This window comes from Cimex lectularius, unplaced genomic scaffold (assembly GCF_000648675.2).
Source record: "Cimex lectularius strain Harlan isolate CLEC.00 unplaced genomic scaffold, Clec_2.1 scaffold221, whole genome shotgun sequence".
Taxonomy (NCBI): Eukaryota; Metazoa; Arthropoda; class Insecta; order Hemiptera; family Cimicidae; genus Cimex; species Cimex lectularius.
Window position 1 is genome coordinate 397,790 of NW_019392775.1, and position 25,818 is coordinate 423,607.

The 25,818-nt window shown below is 34.6% G+C and overlaps 1 protein-coding gene across 1 annotated transcript in view; it reads left to right on the forward strand.

The window, feature by feature from the left end:
* The window catches only part of LOC106663395 (hemicentin-2-like), a 221,331-nt gene that overhangs the window by 99,356 nt on the left and 96,157 nt on the right, over positions 1 to 25,818 (forward strand). Inside the window, exons 3-4 of the mRNA XM_014388215.1 lie at positions 20,848 to 21,053; positions 21,756 to 21,866. Of these exons, the coding sequence (XP_014243701.1) occupies positions 20,848 to 21,053; positions 21,756 to 21,866 (317 nt within the window). The remainder of the gene's footprint in view (positions 1 to 20,847; positions 21,054 to 21,755; positions 21,867 to 25,818) is intronic.

A 25,818-nucleotide genomic window follows, 5' to 3' on the forward strand; every position in this document is an offset into this window, starting at 1 on the left:
ATATTTAACCTTCTTGCGTTCAGAAATTTGAACACCTCGAAGGTGCCGGTTTCGCAAAATTCTCTAAGTCAAAAAACCGTCATCCTGTAGTTCTGTTGCCCTAAGGCGTCCAGAAACGGACTTTCGATGGTACGACCCAGGTTCTCGAAAAGGTCTAATGGCTACTTGCAGTTTCGTAGGGAACTCCGATGGAAATAGCCGCATGCCTGATGGAACGACCGTCGTCAATAAGTGCCATACCACGCGCAACATTCTCAGCACCAAGTGGCAGTTTTAAGTTTAAAACAAAGACTAAACCGTTTATTGCTTCATAATTCTAATGAAGCTGAATAAACATTTTAAATTCCGTACAAAGTAAACATTGAAAAATCCTTTGTCCTTCTTTTGGATTAAGAATTAAGTGTGTTTACCTCTAATTAATATTCCCAATTTAAAAGATAGCATAAACAAATATTTATTGGTAAAAGCAATGAAACAAATTAAGGGCACAATTTTCTTTTATCGAGAAAATGAAAAAATCAAATGGGTGGAATTTTTGGTTAATTTGTATTAATTTGAAGTAAACTATTATATATTTAATAGAACTCTCCCAAAAGCAATTAATCAAAAATAAGATAATACTTGTTTTTTGTAAATAAATTTTCATTAGTAATTTTTGAAAAACATTAGCAGTATCATTATATTTTGAGTTATGTCTGTAGCTGTTTTATTTTTAATAGCAGTGAAAAAGTACAATATTTATGACGTGACAATGTGATTTACTTGGTGTTGATTATATTGTATATTGTTGTTTCTTGATACTGATCACTTACATACTATATAAACTCCAAGGGTGGAGAATGGTACGTTAGTTATTCAAGTTATCAACATCGCTTCTTTTCACACCCAATATTTCTCATTCTAGAGTTATGTTTCCTCCCAAGGAGTAAATTTACGCGTAGTTGCACTTTAATTCTAGTCGGTCTCCTTTACAGCGAAAATGATCTTTAAAGGCTAAGTTAATAATGTATACCATAATGTTTAAGACAACTGGGTAGTGTTTGCTTTATTTAGCGTGTGATGTGTGCTATCTTAGCACGGCCGACTGAACCTCGCTGTAGCCGATAGGAAGCCCTTTAGCAACTCTACCAACGACCCTAAAATATTAACTAGGTCTCGCGTTGGCTTAAATTCCCGATCTAACAAAATCCGTTTTAAAAGTTATTTTCCAATGTTAATATGACAATTACAATGTGTTGAAAAACCTTCATTGGAAATTTTAAACGGCACACAATGAAAGGTAAGTTTCAAGAAGCGAAGCCGTAAACGGCGCAGTGAAATTTGTTGAATAAAGGGGGCTCTTTAATCTTTATGCTCTCATTTTCTTACTTTCTACGATTACAGTTTATACAAGACTGCCATCCTTCAACGACTCCCTCCAACCCCACCTTTTTAGCAATTAAACATTTCTCACCCTCCCATAATCTCCATTACAACACCCCACCTCCTTTGCAAATAAATTGGACTTTCCATCTTTGTACTTATTAAAGTGATGCTAGTTGAACCGTTCAAGTGAAACCACAAAATTGAAAAACTTTCAAATTTATTTGTTCAATTTTTTCATCGAATTTTTCCTAGCGTTTATCACGACCTTATTAAAAGTATATAGTAGTACTTATAGTATATATAAAGTATCTTATAAACAGCAGTCGTTTCTCAAAAATGTGATACAAGCTCAAACCTATCTCGTGAGTGCTCTTACTATTGGTGTCATTCTCATTGATCAGTTATTTACTCCAATATGGATCGGTGGCTTAGGTCAGATTCTCTCAGAATCATGCAGTTTCTCCATCACCTACACACCCAGGAAAGCGCCGAATTGGAATTGATGAGGCTAAGAACAACCTTATGATGATGACAATACTGGCGACAAGACAAATGAAGCACTTCAGCAGCATCCAGGATGCTCAAATTTTACAAGTCTGCTTAAATACCTGAAGGCCAAACAGCCAGTGGATGCGGAGTATTTAAAAACTTAAGTGCCACGACAGCTACTTATATTTGGGATTTATAAAGGCTTACGAGGGTAAAGCTCAGTGTGTGATTTGCTGCCATACAGTACAATGTTTCCAGTTAAATTGCTTCTTCGTTTTGAGAGTAGACACCCAGAAATCCGGGAAAAACAGACTGATTTTTTCATGAGGAAGCTCACTGAACTGAATGCTTCTCAAACCTTCATTAAAACTCGAGCAAAAATTATTATTAAAAACTCACTAAAAGCGTCTTACTTAATAAGTTATCGTGTGGCACAGGCAGGAAAACCTCATACCGCGCTGAAACCCTCATCGTGTATTAACGATATTGCATTGTAACGTGCGTGCTTGATGAAAAAAAAAACAGTAAATGAAAATGTTCGGTGCCATAATCAAACAATACTGACAAAAGATGGATACTTGATTAAATGATGTGAGAGAATCGCTGGTTTCTTGCATCCAATACAATTCATTTTTTCTCTAAATCGACAAATCGATGACTTCGCGTGGTTGGCTATTTGATAGGCTTTTGTCCGTAATGAATACTTGGGATTCGAAGAGGATCTTCTCTTGCGTAAACCACATCCTGCCATGCAACAGGTGCTTAAATATTCCGTTTGTTCGACGATTTTTGTACGACTAACGAAATTCCATGGTCTAATTGCATTGACGTGTGCATAGACGGTGCAAAAGCAATGATTGGACGAACGATCGAAGTGATGACGAAAATAAACGGTAAATCAAAGATTGCACCAGCAGTCATTGTGTTCTCCACAGATAAACTTTTGCTAGGAAACAAATGGAAGCCTTTTCGAAGAATGTTTTGCTGTTGTGTTCATTATTAATTATACCAGGACGCGGCGATTTAGGTCAAAATCTTTCCGAATAATATGTACTCAAATCGTTTCAGTTTCCACAAAGCCAACCGGACCATTGTCTGAATACGAACGTTTGACATTACTTCAGACTCCACTTTGAAATCTACTTTCGAGTCCGATTCTTACCCCATTTTTCGCTCCGCCAGGAAAACAACAAATTTCAACCGCCCATTGCAAAAGCAAAACGTGTTCTTCCATTTACAATTTACTATACATTTACAATTTACAGTAATTTAAAAATAAATACTCTTTATCAACCGAAAAATGTAATTCAAATTATCACAGCTTGGAAAGGATCACAGTTGATAAAACTTTAAAGGTGATATCTGAAAGAGAAAGGGTTCTGTAGTTCATTTAAGATCGTGTAAAAAACGTAAACCATTTGTAATAAACTATTTAAAAAAAAGGCAATTGATAACTTTAAAAGAAAGATCTAATTCATAATTTCGTATGGGTGCATGTAGTGCCGTATAATTTTTTTTTTTTTTTTATAATGTCCGTTTGATTACTTGGCATTTGTGAGTACAGCACGATTTAGTCGACTGTTGAATTTTCAGTTGAACCGTTTTTGTAATATTTTAAAATTTAAGGTCTAAATTATATAGTAGGATTTGTTTTCGTTGAACTTTATTCTCCAAGCGCAAAGTTCCTGGTTATGGAGGTATCCTCGGAGCGAGCAACAGGATAGGACAGGATAAAAGCTGGCAGAGGGGATAGCCTATGCAAATTGCAGGTAAGGTAAGAGGTAGTGGATATAAAAGAGTGGTGAAGAAGTGGAAAACTCGTATTGATAAAAGAAATAGCGGATGTAACACATGAAAGTGTCGATCCCGAAGATGAGGTAATATGTGGAAGGAAGAATTTCCTTAAATTTATATACAAGTATGCCATATTTTTATGTGCCTGTTCAAAACCTATTCTATCTACACTGTACGAACAATACGTTTATATATTTGTCCAAACGACCAAATCTATTTTCTTAAAATTGATAGATTTAGCAGGGTTATTTTTTGTTAGATAATTTAAGAACTAAGGTTAGAGGTGTCCATTATTTAAACAATAGAATATTATGTATAAAAACATTAAATGCGCTTTTTATGTAGGAGATTTTCTCTTGCTATCATTACTGAATAAAATCATTCTTCATTTTTATTATGATTTTTTATTACATTTATTTCTATATTACAAACATTGTATTAAGTAAATATGTTCATATATGTTGAATTTTATTATGAAAAGTGTTTTTATAGGGTTTAAACCTGGCTCTCACAAACAGTCAACAAGGTTTACAACAATAATTGCCTAGTACAAATAACTTAACCAAAATACACACGTTCGTATATGAAGATATGCCGGTAATGTTCACGGGTGTATAATTTAACTATAAATGGCTCAAGATGAGTGACATCAATTTAATTATATAAACAACGTGGTCTCTCGTAACTGACCCGACGTGGAAATTATAGCGGCTCTCCAACAGTTAACACTCAGAAATAGGATGAAATCCAGTTTGCTTTTTAGCAGTTCTTTCAGAACTGTAATTAATAAATCAATTGCAATTTGATAAATGTACCAAATGGATTGGGTATAAAGGGTGTATTGCCTATTTAAGAATGGAAAACATCTGGGAACGTCATCCCCCTGGGTTTTCCTTTTAACCCCTTTCCACGCCAATCTTTTTTTTCTCTTTTCGGTTTTAGTTTTATTCTTACTGGTTCCTTTAATAAATTGACAAACCTTTAACATAATAGCTATCGAAACATGAAATATATTATAACTTAGTGGTATTTTATTGCCAATTAACAAAAAAAAAATTTTTTTGCCTTGTGCAACCACACATCAGCAACGCCGTCAATCCGGGATGTCAAGCGGGGGAAATCGACAAGAAGAAGCCGCCGCGCCCCGGACAGCGACAGACCACGACCACGCAGCGGTATGAGCTGCCATGCTTTCTTGGTTTGTTTTTTTTTTTTTTTTTTTGTTTGTTTTTTTCAAAAACATTTTCAATGTGGCAAGTGCATCTTTCGTCCAACTGACACCTACTCATGATGAAGATGATGATGTTTACTATGAAGTAGGGAGGGGGGATATTTGCCAAGCACTGCAGCCTTCTGGCATAATATTCTTTCCTAGTTCCTTTCCTTAGTTCGATCCTTCTCGTAAGAAGTAATAGATCATTGACCGACGTTACTACAATTCCTTCCCTGGGTTTTCTTTGTATCCCAGGTCTCCAGTGAACGGTTGCTTCGCATTCGAAGATGAAAAAAGTGGCTGTTTCGTCCACCTCATTACATAACATGCAAATGAGGTCATCGCTGAATATGCACATGTTGTATAGATATTTGCTCAGATTTCACGGACCGGTAAGTAGTCTGAGTTTAGATCTCTCTAATTGTAGGTGTGAGTTCTTGGATTCGTGGATCCTTAGTCCTTACAATCTTGCTAATAACACCATAATGTCTGGACGTGACAAAGCAGTGAGTTTGTCAGTCATGGTGATGGTTATTTCATCATAAGCTTACTGTGTCTAGCACCTCTAGAAGTTATACATTTCTCCTTTTTCTTTTTTTAGGTCCATTTTGTAAGAGAGGATTGTGTGTTTGTTTTTGTTAGCCCAGGAATAGTCTTGTACATCCACCTCTGGCCATTGTATCTTTTTTTTAATCTGTTCGTTACCCAAAATTGATTTGTTGTTGTGTTTCCCCATATTTTGGATATTTTTGATGCATTTACTGACGAATTGTGATGTCGATTTTTGTACGTTCTAATGATTTAATAGCAGCTTGCCTGTCCAATCCTAGGAGAATTTTTTGCCAGTATGACCGAACGTCTGAGTTTGATTCCTGATGTTTCGGGCTTGTACAAAAAACGCCTGATCCGGTACCTTCATTTGCTTTTGAGCCATCTGTATACCATATCATTGTATATGATGTCCTCCTGAATTCAACTTCTCCTTTGAAGTCTGGTAAGTTTTTATAGGATGCCTAGCACCTAGACATTCTTCAAAGCTACCTCACTGACTGGTTTATCCAAGTCATTAAAATCAATTCCATCTCAGCTTATTATTATTTTATTCATGTCTGCTCATTCAGTGCGGACATTTTTCGTATTGTATAGGACAAGACTGGCAAGAGCATTGGGATAATGATAACAAATAAATTAAGATTTCTCCATCTCAGAATGGGTCTACAAAACAAAAAGAAAAATATACGTAATCACTAAAGGTGTCAGATTTCGTAAAATAATATAATAATTACATTAAAAAAGATAAGGGATGAGGCCAACTGCAAAGATGTTTCATATTTGTTAATCTTTTGCAATAAGTAATTAAAGCTTCTTGTTTCTGATGGAAAAGATTTATTCCCCAAAAGCACGACGATAGTGTTTTTCTAATTTTCTTCATCCCCTGGTCGTTTTTAACGAAAAAAATCATAATCATTAAGTCTAAAAAGATAAAAGTGTCACGTTATATTCCTTGAGAAGACTGCTTATTTCCTAAATTGGTTACACACATAACTATTTTATCTGTTCGGAGGCGAGCTTCCTGAACGAAAGCACCGGCTGGTTCGACTGGCCCCTCCTGACTTATCATGCATGAAGCGAGAGCTGTGATAACTGCTTTTAAACTATTATTAAGTCTGGGCACCCACCCCTTTCCACCCCCTTTATCTGTTGGCAAACTCCACCTTGCATAACTGCATCTCTGATGATACATTATTTTACACCCTCACCGCTACAAGCACGCCTCGCGGAGACTTCTTCCCTCTTTCCTCTTGATTAATATTATTTTCCCTTTATCTTTCCCGGCAAAATTATGCCCCGTCGTGATTATAAAGTTAAATAATTAAATTTTCTTGATGAATCGTTTTTATATTACAATGTGCTATAATTTTTAAATATTCATTAATGACACCAACGTTTTTTTGTATTTCTTGAGATGAATTGAACTTACATAGTGGAATGTTTTAGTTTTGGTAAACGTTTTATTTTACATTTGGTAAAACGATTTAAAAAAATAAAGAAGAGAGAAAGAAAGAGAGAGTGAGTGAGAGTGAAAGAGAGAGAGAGATAGACAGACAGACACAAAATGAGTGAAACAACTCAAACAGATTGGGAGATTGCGAATGGGGGAGAGAAAATAGATAGACGGAAAGCGAGAAAGACGGTGTGAAATAAGGAGAGAGAAATGATGCAGAAAAGAAGGAGTGAGAGACAGACAGACAGGCACATAGAAAAACATACATAAAGTGAGAGAAACAGAGAGAGAGAGAGAGAGAAATAGTGAATGGGAGGGGAAATAGATAGAGGTAGAAAGAGTGAGGTAAAGATAGATTTAATTGTATTATTAAAAAATCCACGAATATATATATCCATTCATCAACACTTTGAAACTAGTATTATTAACAAATAATTCACAATGTTTCGAAATGTGAAGATTGTCTTACAGTTCTGAAACTTATGGATTGAAACAAAGTGGAACGAAATCTATAACCCGGATTAGTACCACTCTATAAACACAAAAAAACGCGTTACTAATGTTGTGTTAATTTTCTAAGTGAACTATTAATCTTTCTATATATATATCAATATGGAAAATAAATAAATACAAGTTTCCGGTTTTTTCTCTGAGTGTATAATAATTAATAAAATAATAATATTTTTTATTTATTAAGATGAATATCTTGAATTAGAACGTATGTTATTGTAGGAACAAAGAACAATGATGGTATTAGGAAAACATGTTACAGAAATTAGTTTTTAAACATAGTCGGGAAACAATGTGAAATATTAAAAACATAATGGGGCATCGGTTTTTTGTTTTACCATTCATGAACACATTTAAAAGAAAACAAAATCAATGTATTCAGAATAAAATGAAGTCAAATGGATTTTTTTTTTCAAACAAGCTTTTATGTAATGTTGTTCCAGACGGACAAAAATGTAGCACTGACTGGCTTTTAGCTAGCATTTGAAACCACTGTTTTTTAAGATGAAAGAAAAAAATTGTGAAAACCCCATCAAAAGGATGCATTTGATAATTAACTTACGTACCCACGTGCCCTCCAATAACACTTTTTTCTGCGTATTCTTATATTCATTTTTGTAAAAGCAGGTACATTTAATATTTTCTTTTTTTTCATTATTTTTTTATAATGTAAATCTGTCTGGGATGTAGATGAATTGTTTATTGTCGTTGTATAATTTTTTCACTTTTTTCAATAAGAGTTTTTTTAACGTAACCAGTTTTGTTCGTTTATCTGATGTAAGATCGAACCTTTGAAAAACCAGTTCCTTTATCCACTCTTATTAAAAGTTAAGTTTTTCTTATACGGTGTCGATAATACGTGCAGATTCAAACTATCAATTTATATATTTGAGTAAATCGGAAAAAAGCCTAAAGGAAATTATTGGATCGGGTTCTATTTATTTTTGATAGACGATGAAAATAAAGGTGACATTCCAAGCAAAATTCTTTGCATTTGCTGAACTTTTGGGTGGAAAACCTTAATCATCAACCTGTTTATTTGATGACAATTTACCAACGATCGTAATTCAAGCTTCTATGCTTATTGTTCAAAAACACAATTGCCAATTTATTTTACGATTCATGGTCTAGTTACAGGGTGAGGATGAATGTGAAATGGCCGACAGCCGTAATTAATATTCGGCATAACACGGTTACCGATTTTCATTTCGCGGGCGTTGTGATGGGCGGGTGTGATGTTTCATAAATTTAACTTTGTTTAGCCGAGAGGGCCGACATCATCGATCTTTATCAAATCTGAGCCTAACCCGAAAGTTTGAAGGGATTTGAAGGTAAGGGGGTGAACGGAGGAAGTCTGCCCCGTGGGACCACCGTCCTGGTGGAAGATAAAGGAGCATCAGTTTGAGCCTCGTTTCGCACTTTGTGACAATCTCCATTTCCTAATTGTAAACTGGAAAATTTGCCGCATAGTTAGAGATGTGCAAAGATATGTCAAATATATAAATTCAGCATTGAAATTGACACTTTGTTCGACCTTCCTCCAACGTCTTAAGGCCAACAAAATAAACAAATACTAATTGTAATAGGCATTTAAGATTTTCCCATTCTTGAAAGGCAATCAATTGAATAACGAATAAAAATATAAATAAACCAAATAGCGTTTTTAATTTATAAACAAAATATTAACTATTAATATAGCCGTCCATCCAGTGTGGCACCATGACTAGCTCACTGTAAAAACTCAAGGGCTTCATTCTTCTATCCATTCATTCCTAAAATCCAATTTGACCAATAGGCATATCCAACGTGAATTTAGAATTTTTTCTTAAATATATTTTTTACCGTTTTCATGCCATTCACTCCGTTTGGGTGATGGAGTATTCCTCCATCAACCTTTACACCTATTACATAACTAACCTAATTGAGAGTACATGGGGTACTCAATATTCCGCCATTGGCTACCTCACACTACACATTGGTGCCTGTTCTTGATGAATGGGTAAGAATTCCTTAGGATTGCATCTTTTTCCAAGTAATGCAAACTCGTTTAATGGACGTGATTCCTGCCGGAGGTGCAAATATTCGGTATTAAAGGGGACAACATTTTTTTTAATATTTGTAATTATTTTGAATTTTAAGTTGAAATTTCTAATAACTTTTTTATTAACAAGGATATTTTTCTATATAACAAGGATCCAAGGAAATTTTTATGCCTAAGAAAAATCCCAGAACTTTGTTTTTATTGTCTCATAAAGTTAGTAACATCAAATCCGATTTTTCTGTAAATCTACCAGGGAAAGATCGTATTGTTTATCAGAGATGTTATTATTGTTAGAAAGGAATTTATTCAACGTCTATTTCTTATATTTTTCTGATTTTTTTGCTAAAGATAAAGATAAACGGACGTTTTTTGACTTCGTGTTTTGATGACTTAAATACAGAGATAACAATTTGTTTTTTGTTTTGTTTTTTTAATCGGTGGGGAACTATCCAAATGAAAATGATAAATTAACGCATGTTTAAGGGAAGAGTAATGTAATTAGTTATCTATTTAAGAAATAATCTGGATACGTTTCTTTCATAGAAATGCCAAAATTTATATATATATGTATAAGTTATGTGCGAGATTTAGACGAAAGACTTTTTAATAAAGAATCTTTATTGCCAAATAACACACAATGATTACAGAGAATAACTTTCCTATTCACAGTACAGATTATTCTATAACAATTAAATATTCGGATCTTTACTGTCCGTTAACTATCCTGTAACTAACTACGCATAGCAAGCTTATTTAAAGGGAACAATTGAAAGAAGGGGCAATTGTTGAGTACACACATTCCTCAGTACTGAGATAAGTATTGTTTAAAAGAAGTCTCGTTATTAAAACGGAGACGTAACTTATATATTATATGCAGTAGCTTTAACAAGCACCCATCACTGTAAGTCCAGCGGCCCTGAAATAGTGGCACAACGTGGGCTCTTCTTCCAAAAACACTGTTATCCCGAAGTTGATGTGACCGTGACCTCGGCTCTTGCAAAAAAATGTTAAAAATGTTGAAATAATAAAACTTTAAATCTGGAAAAAAAGAAGTCAAGCAAACTAATTCCTTGGGAATCAAAATTAAACGGACCAATCCAGACCAATGAGCATACATTTATTTATACAACCATTGTGAGCTCCAGGGTCAAAGAAAAACGGTGCGGAAATACAGATGAAATGTTTGATAATGGCCCCGTTGGGTATTGGGAAGACGAAGAGGCACCCTCGCCTTATTCGTAATTCTTCAATTCTCAAGATATCACCTGTGAGAAGTGGCGGAAAGGTGTGGGGAAACAAATCCCCTTCTCAGTTTCGACCTGATTCATGCTACGGTTATGTTTCCCCATTACTACCCTCAAACAGTGCAGACATTTCTAAACCCAACATATGAGATTTTTCCCCTACCAAAAAAAACAAAAAACTCTACATAACATTTCATCCCAATTCAGAGCCTGGATAGTGGTAACGAGTATTTTTATGTTTAGGAAGCACCTAAGAAATAACGCCTACCTGGTATANTAAAGCAAATAAGTCAGGTTATATATTCCAATGTAATTAATTTATTTTTTAAGATGGGCCCTATGCAGCTCATACCAATACCACTTCTTTGTTTTTTAATTTTAATATTGCGACAGCCAAAACTGTAAAATATTACCTTTAGTTTTTACAATATTTGAAGGTAAACATGTAAAATACAGAAACCAAAGAAGAACTTCTTTTATAATTATAAACAATTAACAAATAAACAACAAGCCGAAGATTGTGGGTTCGAATCCCGCTCGTGACACTAACTTTTTCATTTTAACTAATACCTTACATAGAAAGAATAATTAATTGAAAGAAGTAATTTGGTCAATTAGACCACTAAACATAATGGATTATAAACAATTGTTTCCTGAATTCTACTAAATCTCACAATTCTTAAAACAAATAAATAATTGAAGGCCGAAATTCTCGAGTGGTTTGAACTTGCGAGCTTTTTAGAGTTCATATTGATTTTTTTTAGCTCCTCACTGAAGATGGCGCAATGCCGACACTGTGCCGGTTCAACAGTAGTTCCGAACTTTTTGCCACGCTGGCGGCTCTGTGTAGAGCCAATTCCATTTTTAATTTATGATAATATGAAAAAAAAATATTGTAATGAGGTTAGACCCATACAACGGGTAGTTGGAGTCATACTCTTGATACTGGATATGCTCTCCTGTATGGCAGAAATAATTAACTCCTTAATTTAACAAATAACAATCTATAGAACTAAAAATAGTTTTTATAGACGCAAGCAAACAAAATTCCAGATTTTTCTTGATAGCTATCTTCAGCTATCAGTGGCTAGCTAGTATCGGTTTAAGTTCACTTTTCACTCCAATTCTCCCACAATATTATTTGTTCAGACATAGTTTAAGAAAACTTACATTCAGATTTTTGTTTGATGTGAAAAATAAAAAATCCATTAAGAATGATTTCATTTATGTTGAGTCCTGCAAGTTTTCCTTGGTTTTGGAGGTCTAAAATCATCGTCGTCAAGTCCTCAATGAATTCAGCTAAAAGAACATCGTCAGTTGATTTGACAAACGGTTCAAAAAGTTTTTGTCTATCAAACATTATTGGCTCTTTAATCTATAAAGCTTAATTTATATTTGGAAAATAAAGACAATATAATAATTATAATTTATTACTGCATCATTTTACAACAAAATCTGTTTAGCAAAGAACCAGTTTTTTTCATGTATGGACCATCACCAAACTGTTGGCCAATTTAAATGAATGTGAAAACATTTTTTTCTAACTGGATATACAAAGATAACAACAAAACCAATACAGAACTAGGCATGCTAGTACGACCCTATGCTAAGAAGACCATGTCATTTCTTTAGAAAAAAATTGCCTGTTTATATTGTTTTTGTAAGTTAGTGTAACTGTTAACTGTTAGTGTAAGTTCACTAATACCAAATAATTTTTAAAAAAATAACAAAAGCTATATTAACATTCTCCCGATACAACGGGAGATAAGCTGATCCTAATATGAACCATGTACCACTCATACTAGCACGAAATTTCAGAATACACTTTTGTCTTCTTTTTTTAAAGATATTGATTTTTTTCTTGCATTGTAAGAAAAACAAACAGAAATATGGTTGATTAAATTAATATTGTCGTTGATGCTTACCAGTCTACAGTTTATGTAACCCATGAGATAGTGTAAACACATGATACTTCTTCAGACTTTGATTGAATATAGATTTATGTTTGTTCTATCCTACCAACAATAAAACTTAATTAAAATATACAATTGGAAGTGTTTACAAATATGTATAACTCATGATAAGATATGTAAAAGTAATATGTGCTCAGTACATTTTCAATTCAGTTTGACTCTCATAAACGAAGATTTATTCTAGCTTGATAGGATTTCTTAATCTGCCACACCAAAAATTCAAGACCCGTGTTTATTTAAGGTAATGCCGCCTTATGCAAATTATGGTTATTAATTTTGGTTAAAAACAGGTACCATTTGGCAGAGATTACCTTGTACCGATTACGGCTATAACAACATAACGAACCGATTTAAACCTGGAAGCGCTGGTTGGATAGGGTGTTTAATGCTGGTTCAATTGATTACGTAAACTTAATTATACCGGGTGATTCATTTATTTCTCCCCTCATAACTTTTGTACGGATTGACGTATCGAGATGGAGCCAAGACCATGTTCATTAATTTTACTTTAGTCTATTATGGGGTTATCAACACCCTCCTGTCATGCAGGGGGCGGATGTCAAATTTAAAATTATAATTGTTTAGTGATTTTTATTGTTATTACTATTATCCTGAGTCTTTTACTCTGTGAAAACAAAAACTTTGTTGGGTTTTTTTTTCTAATCGCATCTATCCGTTTTGCTCAGATTATCTGGATCACTCGCGTTGAACCCGGTCGCATGATAATTGCGGTTCCATGCAATAAATAATTTATTCGATAACAGTCGACGTAACCTACTAAAATACTCTTCGATTTAAAATTTTACAAAAGAAAATTTGCGAACGTAGAAAATTATGTTTGGTGATTAATGTCCGTTAGTCTATGATTATTTGGAAATCGTGAGATGTGGTATGGTGTGACGTAGGTTTCAGAAAAACATTTTCTTTATCGTGCCAACGTTTGAATCAGTAGAAATATTCTGATTGAATATAAAAAATATTTTTTGCATTGTATAAATTCACTTTTTTCCACATCCTACATGTATTTGTTAAATTTAAACAATGTTTATAAATCCAAGGCCCTGAAGATGATCTCAATAAAGATCGAAACGTTGGCACGATAAAGAAAATGTTTTTCTGAAACCTACATCACACCAGACCGCATCTCACGATTTCCAAATAATCGTAGAAAATTATATTTGACTATTAAGCAATAGTCAGTCGAAAGAGTGATTTTTCAAAATTTAATAATTAAAGAAAATTTTACGGTTAACCGTTTTGAAGCAAGTTTTGAAACAAAAACGTTACTGAGAAGGGTCAAATCAAAGAAAGCTAGTGGGTGGCTAGTTTTGGATAGGTTGGCACTTTTTCAATTTGGGCCGAGTCCTCCTGGTCGGGGGGGGGGGGCACAAAAACTGTCCACAATCAATTAAATTAGTCGAGTGGTGACCGGTCTTCAGGAAACGCCCTCTGTGTACCATTCGCCCAGCTTTAATCATTGATAAAGACACAGCGAGATCGGACGAGCCCGAATTCCTATTCGATTCCATATTACAAAACAGCCTTTGCACTTACGTGCAAATTTCTTAGACAAATAAGACTACGAATTCTGAGCATAGCGCATTTGCGTTCCCGTTGGGTTGCGTCTGTCGCGATGACCATATGAATTGCTATATTTTTTATAAATCGTTTTTTCTTGTTTTTCCATAGATTTTAATTACTAATAATTTTTCAGACTAGACCCAAACATTCTGAAAAGACAGCCCTACATGCTTTGAAAATTTAAACGCGAATTTTTTATGAGCTTGGTTGTCTTTTGTTAACCTAAAGCCCATAATCAGCATGTCTGCACCACACCCAAGATAAACATATAAGAAAAAGGGTCTATAAATTTATATTTAAATTAAAATGTCGAAAAGTAAACAGTTTAATCATATTTAGGTGGATATGTGGTTTTTGCCATTTCTGTATTAGGAAAAAGTGAGAAATGCATATGTAGAGATGTTCTTTCTTAGGCTCAAATATTTCCCCTTTGCCCTTTTACCCGCCTCTTTTACGACTTGGCTAAGTGTTGCAAAAGCAATGAGTACCTCTGGTCTTGATGGAACTGTCATCATCCTTGTGCATAAACCTGCCTGAGAGCCTTATACTCTTATTATTTTGAATTTGACATTATGTATATGAAACAAGCAGACCCAATTATTATACACGTCAGATAAATCTTGTATAAAGCTAAAACATTTTGAAGATTCGCATTTATAAAAGTTTTAAAGAGCATTTCGTACAATTTAAGATTTAAAAAAGGAAAGTATTAAAATCCCACATTACAATATTTGACAAACATGGTTATTTTATTAGAGAGATTTCCTAATTTCAAAAATAAATGTTTGATATTCTATAAAATAAATGTTCAAATTATGCCTCAAACCCTAAAACGTGCAAACTACCCTAAAAAATGCAAAATCACAGGCTTTTGATTCTGTAATTGTTTTTTAAAAAACATTAAGCTGTAATTTGAGTAATTATTGAAACGGTCGGTCTGGATTTCAAGGGTTCAATGTGTATTTAAAATAATCTGTACACAATTTTAAATCCTAGAAAAGGTTTTTAAAATAAAATATTAATATATATATATATGAATTAAAAAACATATCTAAAACTTATATAGTAATTATTTGGAGATCCTGAGGTGCGGTCTGGTGTGACGTAGGTTTGATTATCATTAAATTATCCTTTTAGGATTTTATAGACGGATAATTAGGGAAAGGATAGCCAAATTGTTGACGAATTAGACTATGCAGAAATGTTTGATGTGTGGAATGTGATGATTGTTTTATACGTTGTATTACGTTTTGTGTGATGATATATGTATGTTATCGATATTCAATTTGATTAATGATATTAGCGTAGCTGCGACTGAGCTTACATGTGTCTGTTCTGTAATTAATGTTGTGTTTGTCTCTGTTGATGTAAACCATTTCTAAAAAGTTTGTTTTGTTCTGTGTGTAATATTTTTCGATTGTTAAAGTCGAAATTGTGTTTGTGTTCAAAATGGTGGGTAGCCAGTGCTGTTTGTTTGGGTTGTTTGCAATCATAGATATGTAATGTTGCTTTACTCTCTTATCCAGAATTGGGATGTAATACCGATGTAAATTGCTGGTCAATTTATACAATGGATTCTGTAAATTACGTCAGTTTATTTGTTACTCGTGTGGGATCTTTAATTTGGAAAAAAGTGTGTGAATTGTTTTACAGTTTTTGAAAGCTATTTTAAAGTTATCAGAAGAGAGAAATGTGTTTAATTTATGCGATCGTCGTGGAATGGCATGGAAATATATGTTGGTTTGTTTGTATTTGATAGATTTGATGTATTATATGTAAATAGAGAACAGGTGTCAGCACACGAACATCATGCACCAAGGCAGTAAAAATTAAACAAAAACCTAGTGAAACCTGATAAAAAAATATAACCATCAAAGAAACTGTTTACAACCTTGGTAAAATAACTTTTTTGATACTAGTTATTGATCCATGCATAGATGTTTGCATAAATTCTATTCAAACGCTGCAAACAATCTGTTTTTCATGCAATCGCGTTTTCCCTAAAGTAGTGTTTTTTCAATATTTTGACCTTTTTTCTCAGAAAATAGATCTAATTCATGATTACGTTTCTTTCCTGTAGGTAGTACTACGATAGACTGACGGAAGGTAAAAAAAAAATAAAAAATAACACGAACTGAGAATAAAAATCAAAACTTTACCAAAAGTTTTTTCTTTTCATAAATATGAAATTAAATTGACCACATTGGAAAACAACCATATAAAATTAGCTTTTGCTAACTTTTTCGGATTACGAGAGAATAACGTAAATACACAAAAAAACGCCATGTTTTGGATGGTTTGGAAAAACCACCGATTCTTAAAAAAAAAAAATATTATCAATATAAGCGTTCAATTAATTTGAAACAAAAGTGCTTAATAGAACTACATCGATGCCGAAGCACAGTTCGACCGGTCGGCCATTTCCAAGTGGTTAGTCTGTGGATTTGAGGGCTTCTACAATGAATCTCACGGAAGCAGCAGATTTTCCGTGCGCGGAGGTGAGTCGCTCCTAACTTGAGAATCTTAAACGTGTGATAGGCCAGGTGCGCACGCTAAAGAACCTCAATGATACATGACATTGCGACTCTAGTGGGAAACGAATGTCGTTGCTACAGGTGGTACAGAGTGGACAAGGCGGGGGGTGCAACTTGAAAAGGTGAGCCTCGTGTCCTCGGTCACTTCCCTTTCTCAATCCAGGTGGCATTCTCTCTAAAGCACAAGCTGGATTCGTGTCAGCCTCCGACAACGGACGGCGGGTGCTGCATCAGAGGCACGCGTGGCCTAGGGTACCAGATCCTGTCTGCATAGACAGGGGAGGGTGCATAACCATCTCAACTACGTGGTAGCGGAAAATACCTGCTACTTGGGAATGGACTCGAAATGCTGAGTGGTGAGGCTCCTGGCAAAAGCCTAGTGTGAACCTGCTCCTCGGGGGTACCGTTATCGGTTTCCTTCCGAGGGTAGTGTTCCTATAGGGGATGGTTAGACATTTCACAATAAACAAAACCGAGGCCGGAGCGAATCCAAATTACGCTGGAGGTTCTTACTCTGAGAGAGTTGCCTTCTCTATCTAGGGAGCGCGGCGGGACGACCCAGGCTGATCCATTTCAGCCACTTGGGGTAAACTTTTCAGGGCGACACGCTGTCTAGTGCTTAATGCAGGTCCATCCACTCGGAATGAACAAGCGGAGAGCGACGGGGCGGGGGCGGCTTCTGCGCCAAACTTGCGTCTGTAACACACACCCTGTCATGAGGTGTGAAATTGAGAATCAAAAGTCCGGTAAGGCCGAAGTGTTAGGTACTGACAAAGATCCTCATCCTGCCCGTTTAATGGCTAACGAGTAGATGGGAACTAATGTCATTTCTACGGGGTAGCGCAAGAGTTTTTCAAGTTCCAAGCCCAGTAGAGTTCTACGTGGGAACGGAATCGTAGTTGGTCGATGGTGAGCCCCAGGCGGATACTTAGAGAAGAGCCTCTGACTCGGTGATGCCTTTGTAGTCTTTCGAAGGCAGTGTTCCTCTAGGAGGTGGTTAGATATTCCACTATAAACAAAGCCGCAGTCTGTGCGGATCCGGTAGTTCCTACGCTGGTGGGGCCCCTACACTCTGGGAGGTTGAGGTGCGTTCTCTAACTAGATAGTATATCACGGATAATCAGCTGATGCATTTCAGCACCAAGTGAACGGTTTTCAAATAGATATGTGGCACACGTAGGGTGCATAGATGTTGACCCACCGCTTCGGACGGGGCAAGTCACTGTAGTCTGTGGATAAGTGGCTCTTCTACACCAAACCGCACAGAATTAAAACATTGACCACTTGTGAGCGGAGGTGTGTCGGTCCTATCTTGATAATCTAAACGTGTGATAAGGACATGTGCCAGGTGCGCACGTTAAAGAACCTCAGTGTCCTTCTGATGACAGTGCAACCCCCAATGGGAAACATATGTCATTGCTGCCATTTTTTCCAGTTTTCTTAGTTTCAGTTATCTTAGTACGCTAGTATAGAAGAAGTAGTATATTGCTTCACATTTAAAGATGATATGATTGGAAGTTTCTTCCTACACATTGCAAAACCTATAAATGGGGCCATCATGTTGGTTAGGAGTTTCCTCAGATGCCAGTGACTTCTTTATATCCCTATCACTATCCCTATGCTTTGCAATGTCTTACTTTAGCAATGTGTTTGCCAGTTTTGGTGAGGGTTCTTTAATCATGGCACCTTTTTGTGGACCCATTTTGAAAAGGAGGAATCTGTGTTTGATCTTGTAACCCTAAGTATAGTCTGGGTCTATAGCATTTTGTAGAACCTCCTTGGACAGTTTATCCATTTGTACATACCCAGAACCCTTTCGTGTCCTGGCACAGGTTGTCTTTTGCTAGGTTTTGTAGATTTTGGATTGGCAATGCTTTTAAGGTCGTTTGGCTTCCCGATCTTTTGAGGGCTTTTTTCAAAGTAAAGTTCTTCAAGATTTTTCTAATTTTTTGTTGTTCTTCTGGTATGTGCTAAATTTACCTGATTTTTAAGTCGTTGTTATTCTTATCGAAAGGGCATAAAAAGGTAAATTTTTTGCTTCACAACCTAGCACTGGGCACATAATTATATTCAATAATCCTCTTAAGAGTTATTATTTCCTTGTCGTAGTCTTGAAGAAAAGATGTCGAAATTTCACCAGTTGAATAAATAGTTAATTGGTGGATCTAGTTAGACATGGAAACATCCGTCACCTGCCCTTTCCAATGGGCGGGTAATTTTGTCGTCGCAGCGAGGCTGGCCTGGCTTGTTGAATAGAACTGTGCTACCCATGACTTCGCCCCTTTTCCAAGGGAAGGATGTGGTTCATTCTCATCTCCTACCGGACCCCATCACCAGTAATTAATAAAACAATTGCGCTTCAATTTATCTTCGGTGAGGCCGATGATTGCGTTTCGCTGCTCTAATACTGTGGAACAACTTACGACTAATGACACAACGATGTGAAAGTTACACAAAACACGTTCATAATTCATCCCAAATGAAAAATTGTTATATATACCTCAATAATATAATTATAATTTATTATAATAATTAAAGAAACGTAAGTAATAATCACTATGAGGTAGTCTGTTCGACCGGGTCCGGGTATCAGGAATGCTTTATTCAAATTTGTTTAGAGTGGGTGATTTATAAAAGAAAAATTCGCTTTAAGGTGTATTATTTTCATGATCTTAAAAGAAATCAGTTCATTCATAGAATTTTTTAATGAATAGAAATTTTGTAAAGACTCGACTTGAACAGCCGTTTTAAGGATGAAAAACGGAAAAAACCACTACACCAACAGGAAATAGGATATTTTTGTTGAAAATGAAAATTTTTATGTGGGGCGATCATAATATAAATTGTCAGTTTTTGTTTTAACCTTTTAATTTCGGTTGAGATGAATCCTAATAAAAGTACTTATACACATTATTAAAAAAGGTTGATTCTCCATTTAATAACATTGTTAGTTCTCTTTCTTGAGTAGGCCTTTCAGTTTAAATAACATTTTTTAAGGTTCAGTTGGCCAAACTGAGGGAGATTTTAATTTGGTTTTGTTGAAGGGTGAAAAAATTATTCCACCGTTGGTTTTCTTAAAAAAAACTCGTGGAATACCATGAATGATGACCTTTTATGGAAAATGTTTATAAAAATCCCCATGTAACAGACGTACTTACTTTGACTTCAACTGTCATTCATTTTTCTTTTTTTATACCCAGGGAGGAAAAATCGACTCATGTACACGGACGAATCACGAAGAAATTGACCAAATGTGATTTCATGCAAATGCAATGGGGAACAGAAAGATTTTCTTTCAGATTTCAAACAATTGTACAAAATTTGAATGAACTTGGTTAGGGGGGATCATCCCTATCTGTCCCATACGGACTACCAGTTCATTTGAAGATTTCTCTTCTTTTTTTTAAGTAAATAATATGTAGTCTGGTCGTTTCCGATCATATTGGTTAGCCTATCTTCTCATTGGTTCTATCAAACGTCTTTCGACTTCTCTCCATCAGTACAGTTGGACTGCGTCAATGAATTTTTTTTTAACACTTTCTATTAATTTATTACATGTTATATAATGTTACATTCAGAAAAACCTTTGAAATCGTAAATATAATAGTTTAATTTAGATATGGTAGGGAGAAAACGTTCATTGCTTTGATTGAGGATGTATTAGTTATTAGCGAGCCTCAGTCCCATGACGTGTTATATACTCGACATTTCTTATTGCCGAAAAGCTTTCATACTTTAACTTTTAAATAATCCCAAAAGAAAGATTCCAATGATGCTAAGCAGTATAAACCAAATAGAAAATATAAAAAACAGGAATTTCATTTTTTACTTACAAACAATGGGGAATATCCAATTTAATATTTTAGGGTATTTCACTATAGATAATTAAAAACCTAAGGGTATATAATTTCAACAATTCATTCAATCACATTTTCGCCTAATTGTTTCCTTCAAATGGCTCGATATAAAAAGAAATATGTTCAACTAAACCAAATCAAACTTTTCCAAAACCGTCTCCAGTTAGCGCAATCAAACAATATATTGTCATGCATATAATGGTGATTTTGTCTTGTATTGAACGTATTTTATTTGTTTCAGCGTGGATAAAAGGGACGAAAACCGCGGACGTCCTATACATTCGGCTTTAACTTCAAAACTGGGCACGAGGACCTACTATGTTAATGGGGAACCGGGACATCTCCGGATTCAGAAGATAGTACCCACGGATGTGGGCATTTACAGATGTCGCATAGATTACCTCAATGCCCCGACGACCAATTTTAAGGTTAACCTCACAATAATAGGTAACTGATACGTAAACACATTAACTTTAACTTACTATGTTTAAGTGCACCAATGCAACGACACTTATAAAAATAAACTCTTTGTCTTTCCCCCCCACATACTCCCTCACTCACTCACTCTCTCTCACTCTCTCTCTCTCTCTCACTCTCTCACTCTCACTCTCACTCTCTCTCTCTCTGTCTCACTTTCTCTCACATTAGATCAACGATCTCTGCCTGCTGCCGTGCACTGCTACTCTCTCTCTCTCTCTCTCTCTCTATCTCTCTCTCATTTCTTTCTTTTTTCTTTATTACTCTTTCTTTTTTCTCCTTCTAACACACTCTGATTCTCTATCACACTCTCTCACTCGCGCTTTCGTTATTTAGTTCTCCTTCATATCCCATGAACTGTGAAATAATCACTCATTTTCTCTCTCTACTTTCCCTTATACTCTATGTTTGCCTTTCTAGCCCTCTTTTTCTCTTTCTCTCACTCTCTTTTTTTCTTTCTTACTCAATATGTTTCTCTAACACACTCTTTCACTCGCTCTTTCGTTATTTCTCTCTCTCTCTCCCTCTTTCTCCCTCTCTCTCCCTCTCTCTCTCTCTCTCCCTCCCTCTCTCCCTCCCTTTCTCTTTCAATCCCACTTTGTCTGTATGTTATGTCCTATGTTATAATTATGCTGAATTTTTTGTATATACTGCATAAGTTTTTTTCTACAGTTCCTCCTTCTGAGCCTAATATATATTTTGAGGACGGCGATGATGTACGGGATGTCGCTGGCCCTTATTTGGAAGGACATGAAATTCGGTTGACATGCATCGTAAATGGAGGTAAGTGTGTGTTAATAGAAAACGCATAAAAAAGAATTTTCAAATCAAAAAAGGCTAACTTTTTTCCTAACAATTATAATTTTTATTGTACCTGTTATGCTTAATATCAAGTATTCCAGCCCTAATTTCAATACAGGTAACAATAGATTTTCAGTTTTTCTTTAGTTTTCTAAACTTTAATTTAAACATGCTCGATCTTTGTCATTAAAGTGGCTCACAATATTTTTAATTGATATTAAGAAAAAATGTAAGGAATCGGATAAATTAAAGCAGATCGGATTTTATCTGCTGATTTTTTTTAAGTTTGAAAATAAAGCCACTTGATAAATGTGATTAGACATTGGAATATTATTGAATATTAATTTTAGAACAGCAGTGTACAAATGCCCAAGATGTTTTATTATCAATATGAAATGTCGTTTGAATGACTTTTTTTGTCAAAAACATTGTTTACTTAGGAGGGTTAGTCACGTTCGCTATCCCGTTTAAGATCTAGGAGGACCTTTTCTCATGCCGGATCTGCTGACGCCGGCTTGCACACGTTCATATAGCATCCTCTGCTTTCTGGCGCACACTAACACACTTCTTGATATTATACACGGCCTACGGTCCACTGACAACAAAAGTAATTCCTTCTACATAATACATTTGGGCCGTTCTATATTTATTTATGAGTCTCCGCGATGTGATTTCATTCTGTAGTATATGGATATCATTTTGCATATACAGGAACGTTTACCGATGTTTTGGTGATGTTTGGCGTTATGCTTTGTTTTCCCTGAGACAAAATTGTAAGTAAAGTTCATAATAAATTTTATCAATTTCTGCAAAAACTTCATCGATATTTTGCCAATCAAGGTCATTAGTCTTTATGCTTGTATTTTTTTAAATAAAAAACACCTGATGTTCTTATGGCGATTACATACGACAGTAAATTGAAATTTCTATTTAAATGAGAGTGGACAATTTTCTACGCTTGATTACGTCTGAATTATAGTGGTTGAAAAGTATTTGCTACATAGCATCATTCAAAAATTAGGAAGTACATGAACTGAGAAAGATTTTTAGATTTTGAATATATAATTGATATAAATATAAGTAAAAGTGTATATAAATAATATATAATTTGCCATATAAATTTAAGGACAAACAATTATACACAAAGTTCCAAATATTTCTTCTCACTTTTAGAGTTCCTTGGGGTATTTAACCACCGTTAATGACTGTTAAATTGAGTCTGTAATGAAAAACTGAAAAAAGCATGATTTATTATGCTTATATATTTGCTTAGTTCTCAAGTTAAGCTTCTTTCAATTTATGTAATCTTCGTAACCTATTGAAAAGTCGAAATATATAAATTTATTAAGTTATCTTGAAATCCTAGTTGACCGCTGCTTCAGATTGAATCGCGGTAACCGTATAATATAGTAACCGATATAAGCCGGCGTCCCGCAAGGGTGCATTTTTACTTAGTCCCATCCTTATAATATTTATATTTCTGACTTCCCTACACATCTCACCACCGTAAAAAATATTTATAGTGTTCATGGGTAATAGAAGAATTTCGAACTATGCTCTGTGGGGATACTTTTTCGAGACAATTTCAACAGAATAATTTAATTTCTATTTCGGCAACGCTGCATATTTGTTGTGTTTTAAGACAACACTTTGTTGTTTTGATTGCTTTAAATTAGTGATAAGCAAGTAGAAAATTGAGTATATTTTGTGAATACCTTGGCCTCTCACAAACTCTCATAAAATAAGTAATTCTAAAAACAAAAATTGAAACTTAAGTAGAAAGGATTTAACTGACTAATAACATAATAAATTAAATTATCCTTCCAAACTGTTTTACATAATTAATACTGAACATTTGTTTACAAGAAGAATAATTATTAAGTTATACAAAATATGTGTAGTGATTAGTGACCGTTAGTCGGTGATTATTCGGAAATCGTGAGATGCGGTCTGGTGTGATGTAGGTTCGAGAAAAACATTTTCTTTATCGTGCCAACGTTTCGATCTTTATTGAGATCATCTTCAGAGCCTGGGATTTACAAACGTTTTTAAAATTTAACAAATACATGTAGGATGTGTATGTTAAATTTTAACATATTTTTTGCATTGTATAAATTCACTTTTTTCCACATACTACATGTATTTGTTAAATTTTAACAATGTTTGTAAATCTCAGGCCCTGAAGATGATCTCAATAAAGATCGAAACGTTGGCACGATAAAGAAAATGTTTTATCTGAAACCTACATCTCACCAGACCGCATCTCACGATTTCCGAATAATTATGCAAAAAATGTTAATTTTTACTTTTTTTTCGTTGTACGGCGAGATGGAAAAGGTGCGTATTTTCCACTGTTCTTCTTCCCTGCAATCAGAAGCCTTAATCTTAAATTCCGGAATACTGCGCACAACGGGAAAGGTCAAAAGGAGCAATCGAAGATAAGCGTCTAGGATTGACCAATCGGAGGGGTGTTCTTTTCCAACACACACAAAAATAAACACATTACAGTCCCGAGAAAAACAAAAAACTGTGTTCTGCCTCAACTGTCGGGTTCAACAAACTCCTCAAAATGTACTAGGTACGGTGGTTTATTTGAAAAAAGTAATACTTATGGTAGATGTTACCGTCGAATTTGATTTCATAAACCGCTATCGGTCTTATGTTACCGCTGTAATAAATGCTAATATGTAACATAATTTTATTGTGAAAATGTTGGCCAGTGAAGTCGCTTTAACACCACTGAAATATTTTTTTTTACCTGATTTTACGAGTGCAGTAATGTTTCTTTCTATTTCTCTGCAATAATTGATCATCAAACAATATTGACCCTGGAAGGTTAAATATTATAAAATTTATCATTCCTGCACAGAATCTCGGACAAATTGTGCTTCCCGCTTTTATTCTAAATAAACCTAATTTTTTTATTGGTAAGTCAGTAAAATTAAACACCAAAAGTAGGTGTACAGAAGTAATTGGGGCAAAACTAGAAATCTTCATTTCGGTCTAAATAAGTGGAATCCTGAGTTTGCATGATCTCAGGTGTGCAAAACTTTTAATATCAAGAAAACTAATCGGAAAATAGTTTCTGGCCACTTCTTCATAGACTCTGACTTTCGAATTAAAGACTTTATTTCATCTATTAACTCTGACCTATTCCACACTTGCTTAAATTACTTTCGTATATGTGAGCGCTAGACATATAATCTGAACAAACTGTAAGTGTAATACCTCATGTAAAACGACGAATTTTTGTGAAAAAAAGCAAATATATAAAACGATATACACGTCATGCCTAATTCCTTTAATAATTTGTAACATTTATCATAATCCATGCATTTGTACTATTACAAAAATGAATCTACTATTTGCATTGTTGTTCATTTTTAAGGTCTGTCTCACGTTGGATACAGGATTTATCATCGGTTGGTTGCAATTATCACCATCACCAATACCATTTGTAATATATTTTCGATTTATAATAAAATGGTATTATTAATTTTTTGCTAACAAAATATAGATGTTTTAATTTCTCATGTTGCCATCTCTTACTATTTTTAATTTTTTTTTAAATAAAGAATTTCTAACAAGTACTGGCTAATTGATACACGTTTCTAACGGACCTTCGCTTTCAGTATTTCATTATCACTGAGAAATTTTTGTATTTATTCCTGCATCTTGGTTATTTTTACCAAACAACGGGATACATAGGTCATCAATACACAGAGGCCTGGATCATCAATTTTATCAGGCAGAGACTGAAGACAAACAACTTGACACAAGGAATGTTATTGGGTTTTGACATATTGACAAGATTTTTTTCGCATTGTAGCTTATCGTGTTGTTCAATAACAATATTGTAATAAAAATTTATAATCCTTATATTTTATCTGTAAAGATTTCCTTTTTTTTTTAATTTAGTTAAAAGTTGTTTCAA